Source organism: Microchirus variegatus (assembly GCF_963457635.1).
Source record: "Microchirus variegatus genome assembly, chromosome: 13".
NCBI lineage: Eukaryota > Metazoa > Chordata > Actinopteri > Pleuronectiformes > Soleidae > Microchirus > Microchirus variegatus.
The window spans coordinates 22,648,116-22,663,077 of NC_139814.1; the positions used below are offsets into that span (position 1 = coordinate 22,648,116).

The 14,962-nt window shown below is 42.3% G+C and overlaps 1 protein-coding gene across 1 annotated transcript in view; it reads left to right on the top strand.

The window, feature by feature from the left end:
* Positions 1–14,724, top strand: part of nxph1 (neurexophilin 1) — a gene marked incomplete at both ends in the record, with an annotated part of 43,917 nt that extends 29,193 nt beyond the window's left edge. Inside the window, one exon of the mRNA XM_083899340.1 lies at positions 13,987–14,724. Coding sequence (XP_083755466.1) covers positions 13,987–14,724 — 738 coding nt within the window. The remainder of the gene's footprint in view (positions 1–13,986) is intronic.
* Between the last annotated feature and the right edge of the window lie 238 nt (positions 14,725–14,962).

The window sequence follows — 14,962 nt, forward strand, 5'->3', positions numbered from 1 at the left end:
GTAAACATTTTTCGCCATTTTCCGGACAGTCGTCACAGACGTTAACATCAACGTATGACGAATAACCCGGAAAAAGATGTGTGTGGCGTCATCTTTACGTGCCCTGTACTATTTTATATCAATCTAGAAAATACTTTTTCAGGGTAAACCAAGCCGGTGTTTCTGTCTTTCTTTCTTTCTAATGAAAAAGCCTGAGTTGTGCAGATAAGTACTCAGTCCTCGTCTGTCTATCACTGATTGTCTGAGTAGCTCTGTGTGTAGAGCACCACTTCATACACAGGTGTAGGTTTGATGTGCGTGTCATTCGCATAACTTTGTGTAACTATGACCAGGATTTGCGTATAAATGACCACCGACCTTAGCTCCGTGTTTGTTTGAAACAGCGGACACGTAATTTGAAATGTGACGCCTTTAGAAGAGATGTCCATGTCTCAACCCCGTACAAAGGCCTTTTCAAATATGTTCATTTATCAGCGCCGAGCCACACAGTCTGCTGCTCTCGAGGTTAATAGTCTGTATGTTCAGGGTCAGCCCTCTTCAATCCTCCTCTTCCTATATTCTAACACTGCTCTTTTTTTCCACCACCCTCCTTGTCTGTTCTCGCTCTCTTGAGGTTTCGTGCAGCTCCAGCCCATTTATTCTTTGGCCTGATCTGGAGCTCCCTCTGCATGACTATGATGATTGAGAATTTTCCAAAAAAAAAGGGAGGCAGCAGATGTGGAGATCATCTCGTTTATTGATCTTTTGTCTTATTAGACTTTTTTTTTTGATGCCGCTGTCCTGTTCTTTAGGATCGGAATCAATTCAACTGCTGCTCTAAAACTGACATTAACTGGGTTTATATTCCCGGGCATCTATTCTCCAGCTACCCCCCACTCTCCAGTCACTGAGAAGTACATTACCATAGAGTTCACAATCCGACATGGATTGAGGGAGCAAGTGTTCTGATTTGATTGATCGTCCTTGTGTGCAGCTGCTGGCAGTAACACGGCCACATCAATAATACCTGTGTGTTTCCAACAAAAAGAAGACAAGTTAATTACGAGAACAAATGAAGAAACTCCCAGAATTCTTTTCCTTAAAAGAGCACAGTTGGAGGCGCTGCAGTGCAAAATGACAACTGATTCTGGACACACACACACTCTTAGAAATAAAAGTGCAAAGTAGAACCATATTAGGTTCTTCGGCTTGTCCTCATAGGAAAACCCTTTTTGGCTTGGCCTTTTTTATAAAGGTTCTACCTGGAACCATTTTGGAGGGTTCCACCAAGAACACTTTTAAAACCCTTTATTCAGGAAAGGGGATTTTAAGGGTTCTCTTGATCAAAACGGTTCTTACTGGAACCATTAGTGTTACCAAGAACCCTTTTAAAACCCTTTATTCAGGAAAGGGGATTTTAAGGGTTCTCTTGATCAAAACGGTTCTTACTGGAACCATTAGTGTTACCAAGAACCCTTGAAAAACACTTTCATCTGGAAAGGGTTTTTCAGAAGCAAATGGTTCCAGGTAGAACCTCAGCCCTTGTAGAAGAACCCTTTCGGAACCCTTATTTTTAAGAGTGCACTAAACCGTCCTGCACCAACGTTCATGGAGAAGAGGTTTTGTAGATTGTGAGGAAACTGGTGCTGCCTAGTTTGATAAGATTGTGTCACTGAGATTTTTCATTTCCTCAGAATAAACCTTTGATATGTACTTTAGCTAAGTGCCTTGCGATCCAGAGTTCACCATCTTGTGCCTTCATTCTTGCTACATCAGGCTGAAACAGAGTGTGTGTCTGAAGCTCCCGGTAAAGACGAGGGAAAACGGCAGAGAAAGTGGAGAAAGTTCTTTCCTTCCTGTCGTGTGAAGGACACTGTAGTTCTGTGATAAGGTTGAGAAAGAGCAGGGCGAGCCCTTAGATGTCCTTTAGTCACGTTTTAAACGTCTGTCTTCACACCAAACACAACTTGATTTGTTGGTCCTACGTTCCTACATTCGTATTTAACAGTACAACGCTTCTATCATACTGTGTCCACCAACATGCATGATGCATTTATGCATTGACTTTTTTGTAATCTTTGGTCACCAAACGACATCGAACACAAACTGTCAAATTTCCCCCGAGCCAAACGTGACAAATGGCCTCTAAAGATAAACAAATCGTGTCATGTCACATTGGTGAAGTGATCTGTACGGTGACGGCAGAAGTGACTTCTCACTCTAGGATCTATCGATTGTTTATATCAGTTGGTTCACCGTTGAGTGGAAGGATCAATGAATCTGAGTGACAACAATATCTTATCTCTGATGCTGTTAAAGTCGGAAGTGGATTCTTAGTTAAAACACAGGATGTCATACTAACACTATGATTCTGCACGTGTCGTACCAGCAGTTCCTTCTCCGTAATCGGTGTGAAAGCAAAGTCAAGTGGCGTGCGAGCTCGCTGAGGTAGAGCCGGTCTTTTCCTAACTAGAGGGATCAGGACTTTGATCCCCCCGGCTTGTCTCGTCTGGGCGCCGATAAGGTTCTTCGGCGCTTTAAGCCCCAAATACGTGACTGGGAAACGAGCTCGATAAATATTAACATTTACTTGGATTAAAGCGGTAGAGTAGCGCGTAACATTTGAATATTTGGCATGCGTACTACTCATTACCATAAATCCCTAGACCGTCTGTGATATCTAGAAGAGTTAAAATCTATGGGTGATCTATGTCCAGGGTATGACCCCAACTTTTCCCTAGGAGATTAGCACAGCACCCTCATGTGGATGGATGGATGGGTGGATACAGGAAAGCAGAAAAATAGAGCTCTGTGCCCATATACTTGTCATTACGGTAGAACTTCAAGACTTCCGCGGAACGGACGTCCAATCACAGACAAGATTGACCAGCGTGTCGCAGTACTGTAATCCCTAAACGGTTGAATCAGATACGTCAGGTATCGAAATCGGTATAAATCCAAACAGCCAGATTGTCTTGCCGGTCATAAGAGGGTTAAAAATACGACTGACTGGACGGTAAACTTTAGGTTAAGGTACGATTCCCACTTCTCTGAAACACGAGTGAGCCAGAGAGTGACTGTGGACTTAATTTATACCTCGGTTATAAATAATCAGCAATGAACTCTTGAACTGCCTTTTCTCCGCAGAGGCGTAATTAAGGTACGGTTTTATAACGATCTTTACCTTATAAATATATATATTTTTTAACTTCTGAGATCACTGTAATTCCAGCAGCCAGATTAGCGTGTTCAGATTAGCGGCCCACCCCCACGCTGAGTATTAAACTGCTTGTTGAAGTGATGTCACGCTGTGAACTCTGATTTAAAGGCAGCAGAAAAAAAAAAATTCACTTGTGAAGTTTGCAATTTTTGATTCAAGGCGGAACAAGTGCCTCTAAGTGCTACCGAATGCAGACGCTTCATCACCCCGGATGCGCGGAGCCGTGTTTGTGTTGTAACATTGTTGTCATAATGATGTAATCATTATAAATTTGTTCGCCGCGACATCATGCAAATGCTTTTGTGAAGCGACGACAAGCTTTTTAATCAATCACTCACAGAGATTATTGTGTTTGTATTAGCCAGATTAACAAGGACGGTTTTGAATGCCGACAATCAGCATCGTGAATATTCACATTAGCCCTGCGCCACGTGCAAGAAATACAATCAGTCACACACGTGTCCCTGACACAGAAGACGTTACCCACAATGCAACTCAAAGTTCCACTTCTGCTTAGACACTGGACAATCATTTAATATTCGAAATACAACAATATGTAGCTACAGCACCACTACAGTATGTGGGACTTTGGTGACCTTGCACACAAATAATGTCATGGAAATGCATTTCTAACCACGACGTATCCAAACCTACGTCTTATGGCTTGTGCCAAACCGGATGCATGAGTGGTGCGTGTGCAGAGATATTGATCTCTCAGAGATCTCAGAGATCTCAGAGATCTTCACGCAATATTGTCGTGAAGATCCTGGAAAAACATTTTGAATACAAAAGAAGCTACGCCTCCAGAGCTCGGGAACGCGCAACGGACGCGGATTCACGATTACTCACTGCGCATCATCGCTAACTTTCGGTGACGCTAACCTATACTCTGAAAAAGATCACAAAGACATGAAGTGAACCTACCTGTCCAGGAGAAACAGTTGTCACCACCATGGCATCGCTTTGCAGCCCTTTCTGTCGCTAACCGCTCAAACGCAGCAGCACCGATGTTTCTGATGTTGCTCTGCGTTAGCCTTTTTCTTGGCAGTAGCTTTCTATTGCAACCAACAACACCTTTTTCTGCCATAACGTTGCTGCAACGTTGGATGTCGCAAGCTAGCTTAAACTCTGGCGCTGTCTTCTGCGAAAGCGCGGACCGTTCATTATGATTGGATGGTGTTTTTACCGCCCTGTCCGCTCCACAGGTGATAGAATTTGTTTTATTTACGTGACAATGCTTATCCTCCACATGAGGAATGCGGGAGGTACACTCTTAGAAATAAGGGTTCCAGAAGGGTCCTTCTACAAGGGCTGAGGTTCTACCTGGAACCATTTGCTTCTGAAAAACCCTTTCCCAAAGAAAGGGTTTTTCAAGGGTTCTTGGTAACGTTAATGGTTCCAGTAAGAAACATTTTGATCCAGAGAACCCTTTAAAACCCCTTTCCTGACTAAAGGGTTTTAAAAGGGTTCTTGGTGGAACCCTCCAAAAAGGGTTCTCCTATGAGGACAAGCCGAAGAACCTTATACAGTTCTACTTAGCACTTTTATCTCTAAGAGTGTACTGCTGCCAATCCCAGGTTGCTAGTTCATTACAAGGCAGCATCACACACACACACACACACAGAGAAAAAAAGCCCTCATCTGCCTTTTAAGTGAGAAATCAGAGTCAAATAAAACAGAAATAAGTGAGCAAGTTAAATATCACAGACTAAAGCCTGCGGTGCCGGGAAACATCTGACAGCTGATTTTGACGGCAGCTGTGGCGCTGTCAGGTGCCGCCAGCGAACCAACCTGTCGACTGCGTGACTCCCTGTGTGAACAACAGATGTGCAATAGAGACGAGCAGCTTACACTGCCTACACAAGTGTGACCCGTTTTAGCTTTTGTCCTCAAATACTTCTAAATCTGTCCCCAGACGGAAACAAAGACGCGGCGTGCACACGCGCTTGTAAGGCAGCCTGCAGTCAAAGAAAAGTGACCTGAGAAATAACAACTGTGAAAGCTTTCGGTCGCAGTTGGTACGAAAAAGTGAAACCCGAAGTAATCAGAGAAGAACAAGGGGAGGAGGGGATGATGACGCTAACATCAGAAAACAAATGAAAAAGTGTTGTAATGAAAAAAGGAAGCACCTCCTTCAGACGAGTAAACAGCGATGAGTGTGTAGACGGATGAGCTGACAGCTCTCCAAAGGTGAAGGGAAACGATTTCAATCCCTCCAAAGAAAGCGATGGTGCTTAATACACCCAAATCAATTTCCCCCCCCCCCGATGACAGCTTCTGTTATTGGGAGTTGTTATCACACTGATGTATGTTCAAGTGTTCAGCCGCGTTTAGTCTAAATGACTTATCCGTTTCTTTGGAATCAGAGTGAGACATCGCGTCTGACGTCTGAGATTGACTCGTGATTGGTTCGGCGGCTCCGCGCAATCAACGCCGCGCGAGGTCTATAGCTCAGAATTACGTCGGTGACGTCTCATAACTCGTATACAGTACAGTGGGAGGGTGTGAAAATGTGTTTTCCGCCCTTTTTATTTATATATCGTCCCTTATGATGAGACAAGCTGGTGCACAGATGGATCCGATTGTGGTAACGTCAACCAGAATGAACCTCTCGGAACAAGGATACCTGCATATACGGCCATTAGTTTGATGCAGTTTTGTTCAAGACTGCAAGACTCACATTAAAGGTAGGGGCAGCGCAGAGTCAATTTAGCAGACATAGCATCGTGTACAATCTTTTTTTAAATCTCAAAAGTAAGTTCCAAGCTAACATCATGGTGTCGTAGATTCGTGTTTCCTCAAATACACAAACATTAACTTCTCCACAATTGTATCCTCCAGTGTCAGTGTCCAGTGTTTTGAGGCCTGAGCATGTTCTTCTTCTTTTTAAAAAATTTTTTAAACGTAATAATTCAGTAGCGCCAAACAGGCTAAATTCTGTTGTTTGCCCCCTAGTGGAATACTTCAGTAAGCACAGGAACAGCAAATGCACAGCGAGACACGATAGGATCATGTATGAGAGAATAACCTAAAATCAGCTTTCATTAGTTTGTATGATTTAATAATATTGTTAGCCTAATAGCATAATTGGCTAAGTGATTTTTTTTTTGTAATCTGCCTAACTTTACCAATGTGCTGTGTCAAAAAATTAGTTTTTTATTGTTTTCCGAAACGTTTCCGAAAATTTGACTTAGGCAACTATGCTATTAGGCTAACGATATAATAATATATATGTGATAAATCGCCCTGTTAGTTGTCCTGTGTTGCTGTGATGTAAAAATAATGATATACAGTATATTAAGATCAATAAATAACCAGCCAGTTCAAATGTGTTATCTTGACGTCAAAAGTAGTTTCAGTTTGTTTTGATTAGGACGCCCTTAGAATGTCAGAAACAGCGTACTGTATCTTTAAAGCAGCAAACATGAGTCTGTGATATACAGATATGTAGCAAAATAATAGTCAAATTGCTAATTTTGACGTTACAGGAGTAAAATTTACAACCAAAAAATGACATTTCTATATATATGGAGTTAGTAAATACAACTTTTAGTCCCCTACTGATCCTGACAAGGTCACTGTTTATAGCGAAGAACAGGTCTTAACAAAAACATACAAGACACATGACGACTTTAGTAAAGAAGTCATGTCTGAATGAAGAGTACAGGCAGAGACTCTTGCCCAGCAGTCTTCCTTGCCTGGAGGCAACCAACTGGCCGCCTGGCTGCCGCTCAGGAATCCGCGAGGCCCCGCGCTGGCCGCAGTTTCGGCCGTGTTTACCAGATGCACCGTTCCCTCCGGTAAGCGGACTGCAGCTGGCAGCGCCGGGATCCAGCAGACATTGCTGGCCCTCGGCCAGAAACATGCTGGAAGACGATGTTTGGGCTCAAGAACTGATTGAACAATTAGAGCTTTTGTGCATTGGATTGCAAAAAGAAAGAAAGAGAGAAAGAAAGAAAGAAATAAAAAAGGCTCATCATCCTCCAACGAAATGACAGAAAAAATGGAGACGTATACGGTGACAAATGTAGATTAGGTTGATGCAGCTGTGCAGATTGTTTTAAGAAGACTGGCATCAGAAGAAATGTAAAAAAAAATCCATGTTTCTTTGTGGAATTAAATTAAGTCTAAGCTGCTTGTGTGTAGACTGAAAGACATTGGCACCGTGTTGATTGGTTTGTGCGACGCAGAACAAAATACCTCCACACACACACAGAGAAAACTGTGTGACTATGAATGCAGCAGCTCCAAAATGTCAGGCTAACAAACATTGGCTCCTCTGCCGTCCTAAAGCAGCCACAGTATTAACCCGTTCTTTAAAGGTGCCACAACAACTCGTCTTTGAGGGAGCGTCTCTGTGCTAAAGGACTCAAAACCCCTGAGCTGCCGGGAAAACCCCTTTAGAGGCAGCTATTTTCTGGCAATCGGACGAATCGTACATCGATTTAGTCGCATGCATCAAATATGAGTCCAATTAAAAAAAAACATAAATGGTGAGAGCTGTAATGGAACTGCTGCATTTGTACCCAATGAAGGTTTTGCCCCGAGGCCTGAGCGAGTTAATCTGGCTCTGCTCTAATTAAGTACTTAAGAAAAACATTAAGTCTTACTTGAGATGATTACAAGTGAGTGTGCTTTTTAAAAAAAATCGTCTTAAATCTACCTGAGAGATTATAGTCCCAAAAATCTGAGGCAGCAGTGAAGCCGCAGCTACTGTATGTCAAAATGAAATTGATCACAACTTTTTGTCATTAAATCAAATAGTGCGGCGCCCGTAGGAAGTATGTATTCCTATAGTGGGAGCTGAAGAAGATTTTTCAGTTATGGAAATCGAAAAATGAAAACATTTGCGTTGTGCCTAATGAGGATGCACAGTGTTTGTATTATGTTAGCCCTACCCTAATGCTAATCCTAGCCTTGCTAGCTTACCTTTGGAAACAGGTTCGCCGCAAAGTAGTCGCATACTTGTATTATGTTAGCCCTACGTTAATGCTAATCCTAGCCTCGCTAGCTTACCTTTGGAAACAGGTTCGCCAGGTTAGCCGCAAAGTAGTCGCATACTTGTATTATGCTATCCCTACGCTAATGCTAATCATAGCCTCGCTAGCTTACCTTTGGAAACAGGCTTGTTAAGTTAGCCGCAAAGTAGTAGCATAATTGTATTATGTTAGCCCTACGGTAATGCTACTTGTAGCCTCACTAGCTTACCTTTGTAAACAGGTTCTCCAAGTTAGCCACAAAGTAGTAGCACACTTGTATTACGTTGGCCCTACGCTAATGCTAATCGTAGCCTCGCTAGATTACCTTTGAAAACAGGTTTGCCAAGTTAGCCGCAAAAGTAGTAGCATGCTAATGCAAAATAAATATGTGCTTGCGTATTGGTGAATGGACACCTCGTCGTTTCAATATAACACCATGTTCTGCGGTGAACCGTGTGAAAATGTGACGACAGCCTCTTCACTCCCACCTCCCCGGCTCCAGACAGCGCAGCTACTGCTGATGAGCCGCTGTCTGCCTGGTGTAGCCAGGCCATTTAAGTCACAAATTACACATTTGAACTCACCGATGGTGGCAGCATTGGATTAACAACCCCAGATTGTGATGTAATAATCACACATTTTCTCTATATGGGCTTTGGTGTGAGGGAGAATGAGAATGTGTGAGAATGTGTTCGTCTCATAAATCCATTAAACGATCACTTTAAGATGAAATCAAAGTGACGCAGCTTTTGACAGACGGCGACAAACGAGCGATTTCCCCCCAGATCTGGAGCAGGAATGTATTGCGATGTGATATTGTTCAGCACGAGGAGGCCACTTCGCCTGTGTCAACAGACGCTGATTACCGCGTGTGTCGGCCTCACGCAGCCGAGTGAGTGCTGTCTGAGTTTAAAGCTTCAGACTGAAGACAGATCCCTTGAGATCCTCTTGAGCTTTCACTGAGTGCCGCTGTCAACCTCAGTCAACCTCACTCAGCCTCGCGTTTCATTCGCTCCCCGTCTAATGTGGAACATATTCCCCAGGGAGAGTCCGCTTTTTATTACTCAACAGTCTGTACTCGGTAAGAAAAAAAAAAGGTCTGGGTTTGTTTTTTTGTTTTTTTTAACTTATGCATGAGTTTGTGTAGCGGAGGAATCGGGAGCCGAGGTGATTACCGCTCCGTCTTTGAAATTGAGTTTGAACGTGGGGAGAGAAAAAAAAAAAAATCCCCACAACAGCAGCAAATGAAAAGAACAAATTAAATCATGGCGGAGCCACAGTGGGGGGAGAAATATTCTGGAGGAAAAATTGACTTTCAAACCTTGTGTGTTTGTCTGCGTTTGTTTCACTCTGAAGGTGAATTTGTGGACATTTTAGGAGAGCTTGTTGTCTGTTTGTGGAAGAAGTGCGAGTGTATATTTCCATGTGAACAGACAATTAAGTATCATTTAATCTATATAGATGTTTAAAGAACTTCTTCAGATTGTTAATTTTTTACGAAAACAGGTCACAGTCGGTGATTGAGCGACGCTCGCCGACTGTTAATTGTCCCACACCTGTGCCGGCTGAGCAGAGTGAATGGAGCTATTTTCTGTTTCAGACCAACAATTATCTCATTTAAAATGTTTTGAAAAAATCCTCTTGACAAAGTTTCCGCAGGGACTAAAAAGCTGGCTGTTGAATTTATCCATTGTGATGCTGACAAAGGACACGTGTGCTGGATATTTTGTACCTAAAGTATCCTAAACAGTGGACCTATATGAGAGGCTGTTCAGTCTTGCGCTCACATTACATCATAGTCTCTCACAAACACTAGTAGTCGCTCACACGTACTATTATACTCTCTCACAAATAGTACTATAGTCTATATAGTATGATAGTAAATGTACGCTACTATATAGTACTGTTTGTGAGAGAGTATGATAGTAAATGTACACGGCTATAGTACTGCTTGTGAGAGAATGAAAGTAAATGTACGCGACTATAGTACCGTTTGTGAGAGAGTATGATAGTAGATGTACGTGACTATAGTACTGTTTGTGAGCGAGTATGATAGTAAATGTACGTTACTATAGTAGTGTTTATGAGAGCGTATGATAGTAAATGTACGTGACTATAGTACTGTTTATGAGAGAGTATGATAACAAATGTATGTGACTATAGTACTGTTTGTGAGAGAGTATGATAGTAAATGTATGTGACTATAGTACTGTTTGTCAGAGAGTATGATAGTAAATCTAGGCTACTATAGTACCATTTGTGAGAGAGTATGATAGTAAATGTACGTGACTATAGTACTGTTTGTGAGAGAGTATGATAGTAAATGTACGCTACTATAGTACCGTTTGTGAGAGAGTATGATAGTAAATGTACGTGCCTATAGTACAGTTTGCGAGAGAGTATGATAGTAAATGTACGTGACTATAGTACTGTTTGTGAGAGAGTATGATAGTAAATGTATGTGACTATAGTACTGTTTATGAGAGAGTATGATAGTAAATGTATGTGACTATAGTACTGTTTGTGAGAGAGTATGATAGTAAATGTACGTGACTATAGTACTGTTTGTGAGAGTATGATAGTAAATGTACGTGACTATAGTACTGTTTGTGAGAGAGTATGATAGTAAATGTACGTGCCTATAGTACAGTTTGTGAGAGAGTATGATATTAAATGTACGCGACTATAGTACTGTTTGTGAGAGACTATGATGTAACGTGAGCGCAAGACTCTCTCATAGACCTAGCTTAGCTTAGGACCTTGTAACCTATTGTGTTTCCTGCTCTCTCTGCAATTATCTATCTGCTGTTACGATCGATTAACTGAACTAACGCTCATTTTGTAAACTGGGTTAACACTTTCACCCGCTACTTTATCTTAAACTCTATCTTTCGCGTATGGCGGTTTTGCTAGCTGAACAAGTTAGCTTAGCAGCATCTCTCCCTTTCCTTCTCCTGCTCTCTCTTCTGTCGTTTAGTTAGCCACGTTTAGTTACTCCTCTGGCTCCTTTAGCGATAAAGATACTAGTAATACGTGTAGCTTGTTAGCCAGGATGGAGGCGAGACTTAAACTCGGCTTTGCACCATAGAAGCTAAGTCAGTTAGCCAGTCCCCTGTAGTCCGTGTGTTTTGTGTTATGTCACCAACCCTGTCTCCTGCCGTTTAAACACTATTTATTCAAACATGTTCCCTTATAAATCTTAATCCAAAGGGTAGCTACAGTATATTGTGATGTCAATTACTCGAGACGGGGTGGCTGTGACACACTTTACCGTACAGGTATAGTCTCCTTGTAACAGTATGTGTAAAAAAAACCAGACTGCTTGTCCCTGTGGTATTGCTGTGAGGCAATTTATTTCCGAGGGCCAACTGATTGGCTGCAAAAGCCTTATTTTCCCCAAGTATCGATCCCGAGGCCAAACCGGCAAAATGCAAAAACCTCAGCAAGACGAATCTGCTGCCACGTCTTACAGTAGAAATCAGGCAATCAATGTCACACAGCTCCAGTGGGGCCTGCAGGAACCTAATTCCACTCATTGGTGCTAAATAGTGAAAACCCATGGGTTCATCAATCATCAATTCAAGGGGCACTCTTTAGTTAATAGTCCGGTCTTTACCCGCTCAACAGCCACTGCCTTCTATCTGTGTGAGCCAGTAGATGCTCTCTGTGTTTGACACAGGGAGGAGATGAGAGCAATATAATCTCCCGTGATTGCTGTATTTTTTATTTTTTTCTTGCTCTGCGTGTTGTTTGCACTGTAATTCTCAATTCAGAGATGTCTTATTGTCGCGATTTCAAATTGAAGATTGCAGCAAAGGTTGCACATTCTGTGGAGCGTATATTTGATTGGTCAATTTGGTAGAAAATGGTACGTTTTGAAAAGCGCAAGTCAATATTTCCCCGACAATACAGAGAATAAAGATGATGTAATATATCACTGCGCTCTCGTACCTCGTCGGGTACATAAGGGCTTGTATTGGTGAGGCAAAACAAAGTGGTTACGGACATTCTTGTTGAAATAACATGTAATTAAATCAAAATAAATGATACAAAGAGATGTTCGCGGGTAAAAGTAAAGGGATTGGGACACAGACAACTAGCAATGTTGGTATAAAAATACTATTTCCTAATGATTTTCCAATGTAGTATACTCTTTTTTTTGGTGCTTGAGGTGTGACGAGTGTACACTATTGTCGATAACTATTGATCTCTCAATTTTATGTAATTATGAAATTGTGGAAATACATTAATGGGTTAAAAATACTAAAATACTGTTGCTTGAAACCATTTGATTCAAAGATACAAATGGGGGGCATCCTTCGTAGCAGGTATTTTAAGCTATAGTATGATAGTAAATGTACGCGACTATAGTACTGTTTGTGAGAGAGTATGATAGTAAATGTATGCTACTAAAGTACTGTTTGTGAGAGAGTATGATAGTAAATGTACGCGACTATAGTACTGTTTGTGAGAGAGTATGATAGTAAATGTACGCGACTATAGTACTGTTTGTGAGAGAGTATGATAGTGAATGTACGCGACTATAGTACTGTTTGTGAGAGAGTATGATAGTAATGTACGCTACTATAGTACTGTTTGTGAGAGAGTATGATAGTGAATGTACGCGACTATAGTACTGTTTGTGAGAGAGTATGATAGTAAATGTATGCTACTAAAGTACTGTTTGTGAGAGAGTATGATAGTAAATGTACGCGACTATAGTACTGTTTGTGAGAGAGTATGATAGTAAATGTACGCGACTATAGTACTGTTTGTGAGAGAGTATGATAGTAAATGTACGCGACTATAGTACTGTTTGTGAGAGAGTATGATAGTGAATGTACGCGACTATAGTACTGTTTGTGAGAGAGTATGATAGTAAATGTATGCTACTATAGTACTGTTTGTGAGAGAGTATGATAGTAAATGTACGCTACTATAGTACTGTTTGTGAGAGAGTATGATAGTAAATGTACGCGACTATAGTACTGTTTGTGAGAGAGTATGATAGTGAATGTACGCGACTATAGTACTGTTTGTGAGAGAGTATGATAGTAAATGTACGCGACTATAGTACTGTTTGTGAGAGAGTATGATAGTGAATGTACGCGACTATAGTACTGTTTGTGAGAGAGTATGATAGTAAATGTACGCTACTATAGTACTGTTTGTGAGAGAGTATGATAGTAAATGTACGCTACTATAGTACTGTTTGTGAGAGAGTATGATAGTAAATGAACGCGTCTATAGTACTGTTTGTGAGAGAGTATGATAGTGAATGTACGCGACTATAGTACTGTTTGTGAGAGAGTATGATAGTAAATGTACGCTACTATAGTACTGTTTGTGAGAGAGTATGATAGTAAATGTATGATAGTAAATGTACGCAACTATAGTACTGTTTGTGAGAGAGTATGATAGTAAATGTACGCGACTATAGTACTGTTTGTGAGAGAGTATTATAGTCATTGGTTATGTGATCAATAGCACCTGACGTGACCAGAGAGGATTTGATTGTCAAAAAAGGGTTTAAAGGTAGAGGAACAACTAGAATGGAATGAGATTGGGAAAAATGCCAAGCCACTTTGAATATAAATTTCCCAGGGTATATAATGTCAATAAATAACTAGCTAATAGCGATTCCTGTGTGGGCTACACACCTCATGGTGCAAACACAAGCTAGATCAGGTTTTACTGCTCCAACCTGTACTGTGGAGCGATAACCGCACAGTATACCGCGTGACGGAATCGTACGATAACTCCCAAACCGTCAGCTCATGGATGTTTTTCTGTCTCTTCTCTTCTCAGGTTACAAGTGCCCATGTCAAGTCAGGAAGCCCGAAATCGTCGCTAAAGCATATATGGACAGAAAGCAGTAAGGATATGTCGATCAGTAGGCTGCTGACACAGACTCTGCACGGAAAGGAAAACAGCACAGCTTTGGACCTTCTCTATGAAACCCCAGAGCCGTACTCGGAGCAGGACCTGTGGGACTGGCTGAGGAACACCACGGACCTGCAGGACTCGCGGCCGCGCGCCAAGCGGCGGCCCATGGTGAAGACGGGCAAGTTCAAGAAGATGTTCGGCTGGGGGGACTTCCACTCCAACATCAAGACGGTCAAGCTCAACCTCCTCATCACTGGTAAGATCGTGGACCACGGCAACGGCACCTTCAGCGTCTACTTCCGCCACAACTCCACCGGTCAGGGCAACGTGTCCGTCAGCTTGGTCCCGCCCACGAAGATCGTGGAGTTTGACGTGGCGGCGCAGCAGTCCGTCATCGACGCCAAGGACTCAAAGTCCTTCAACTGCCGCATCGAGTACGAGAAGGTGGAGAAGGGCGCCAAGAACACGCTCTGCAACTTCGACCCGTCCAAGACCTGCTACCAGGAGCAGACCCAGAGCCACGTTTCCTGGCTCTGCTCCAAACCTTTCAAAGTCATATGCATCTTCATTTCCTTCTACAGCACCGACTACAAACTGGTGCAGAAGGTGTGCCCGGACTACAACTACCACAGCGACACACCCTACTTCCCGTCTGGGTGACGGGGGGTCGCACACTCGCAGTCACATGGTGGATGAGCGGAGCACAGGATGGGGGCTTCGACCCATTCCAGAGAAATGTGTGTGTGTGTGTGTTAGCCTTTCGTGTCCCCCAAAATCATGTCCAGTGTAAGACGCCCCATTGATTTGGTTACTTTAAACTGTTAAAGGTGCCATATGTAAGAATGTGGCCAAAAAAACGGATACTACATTCAAATTCAAAATACCGAGGTCTTTTAGG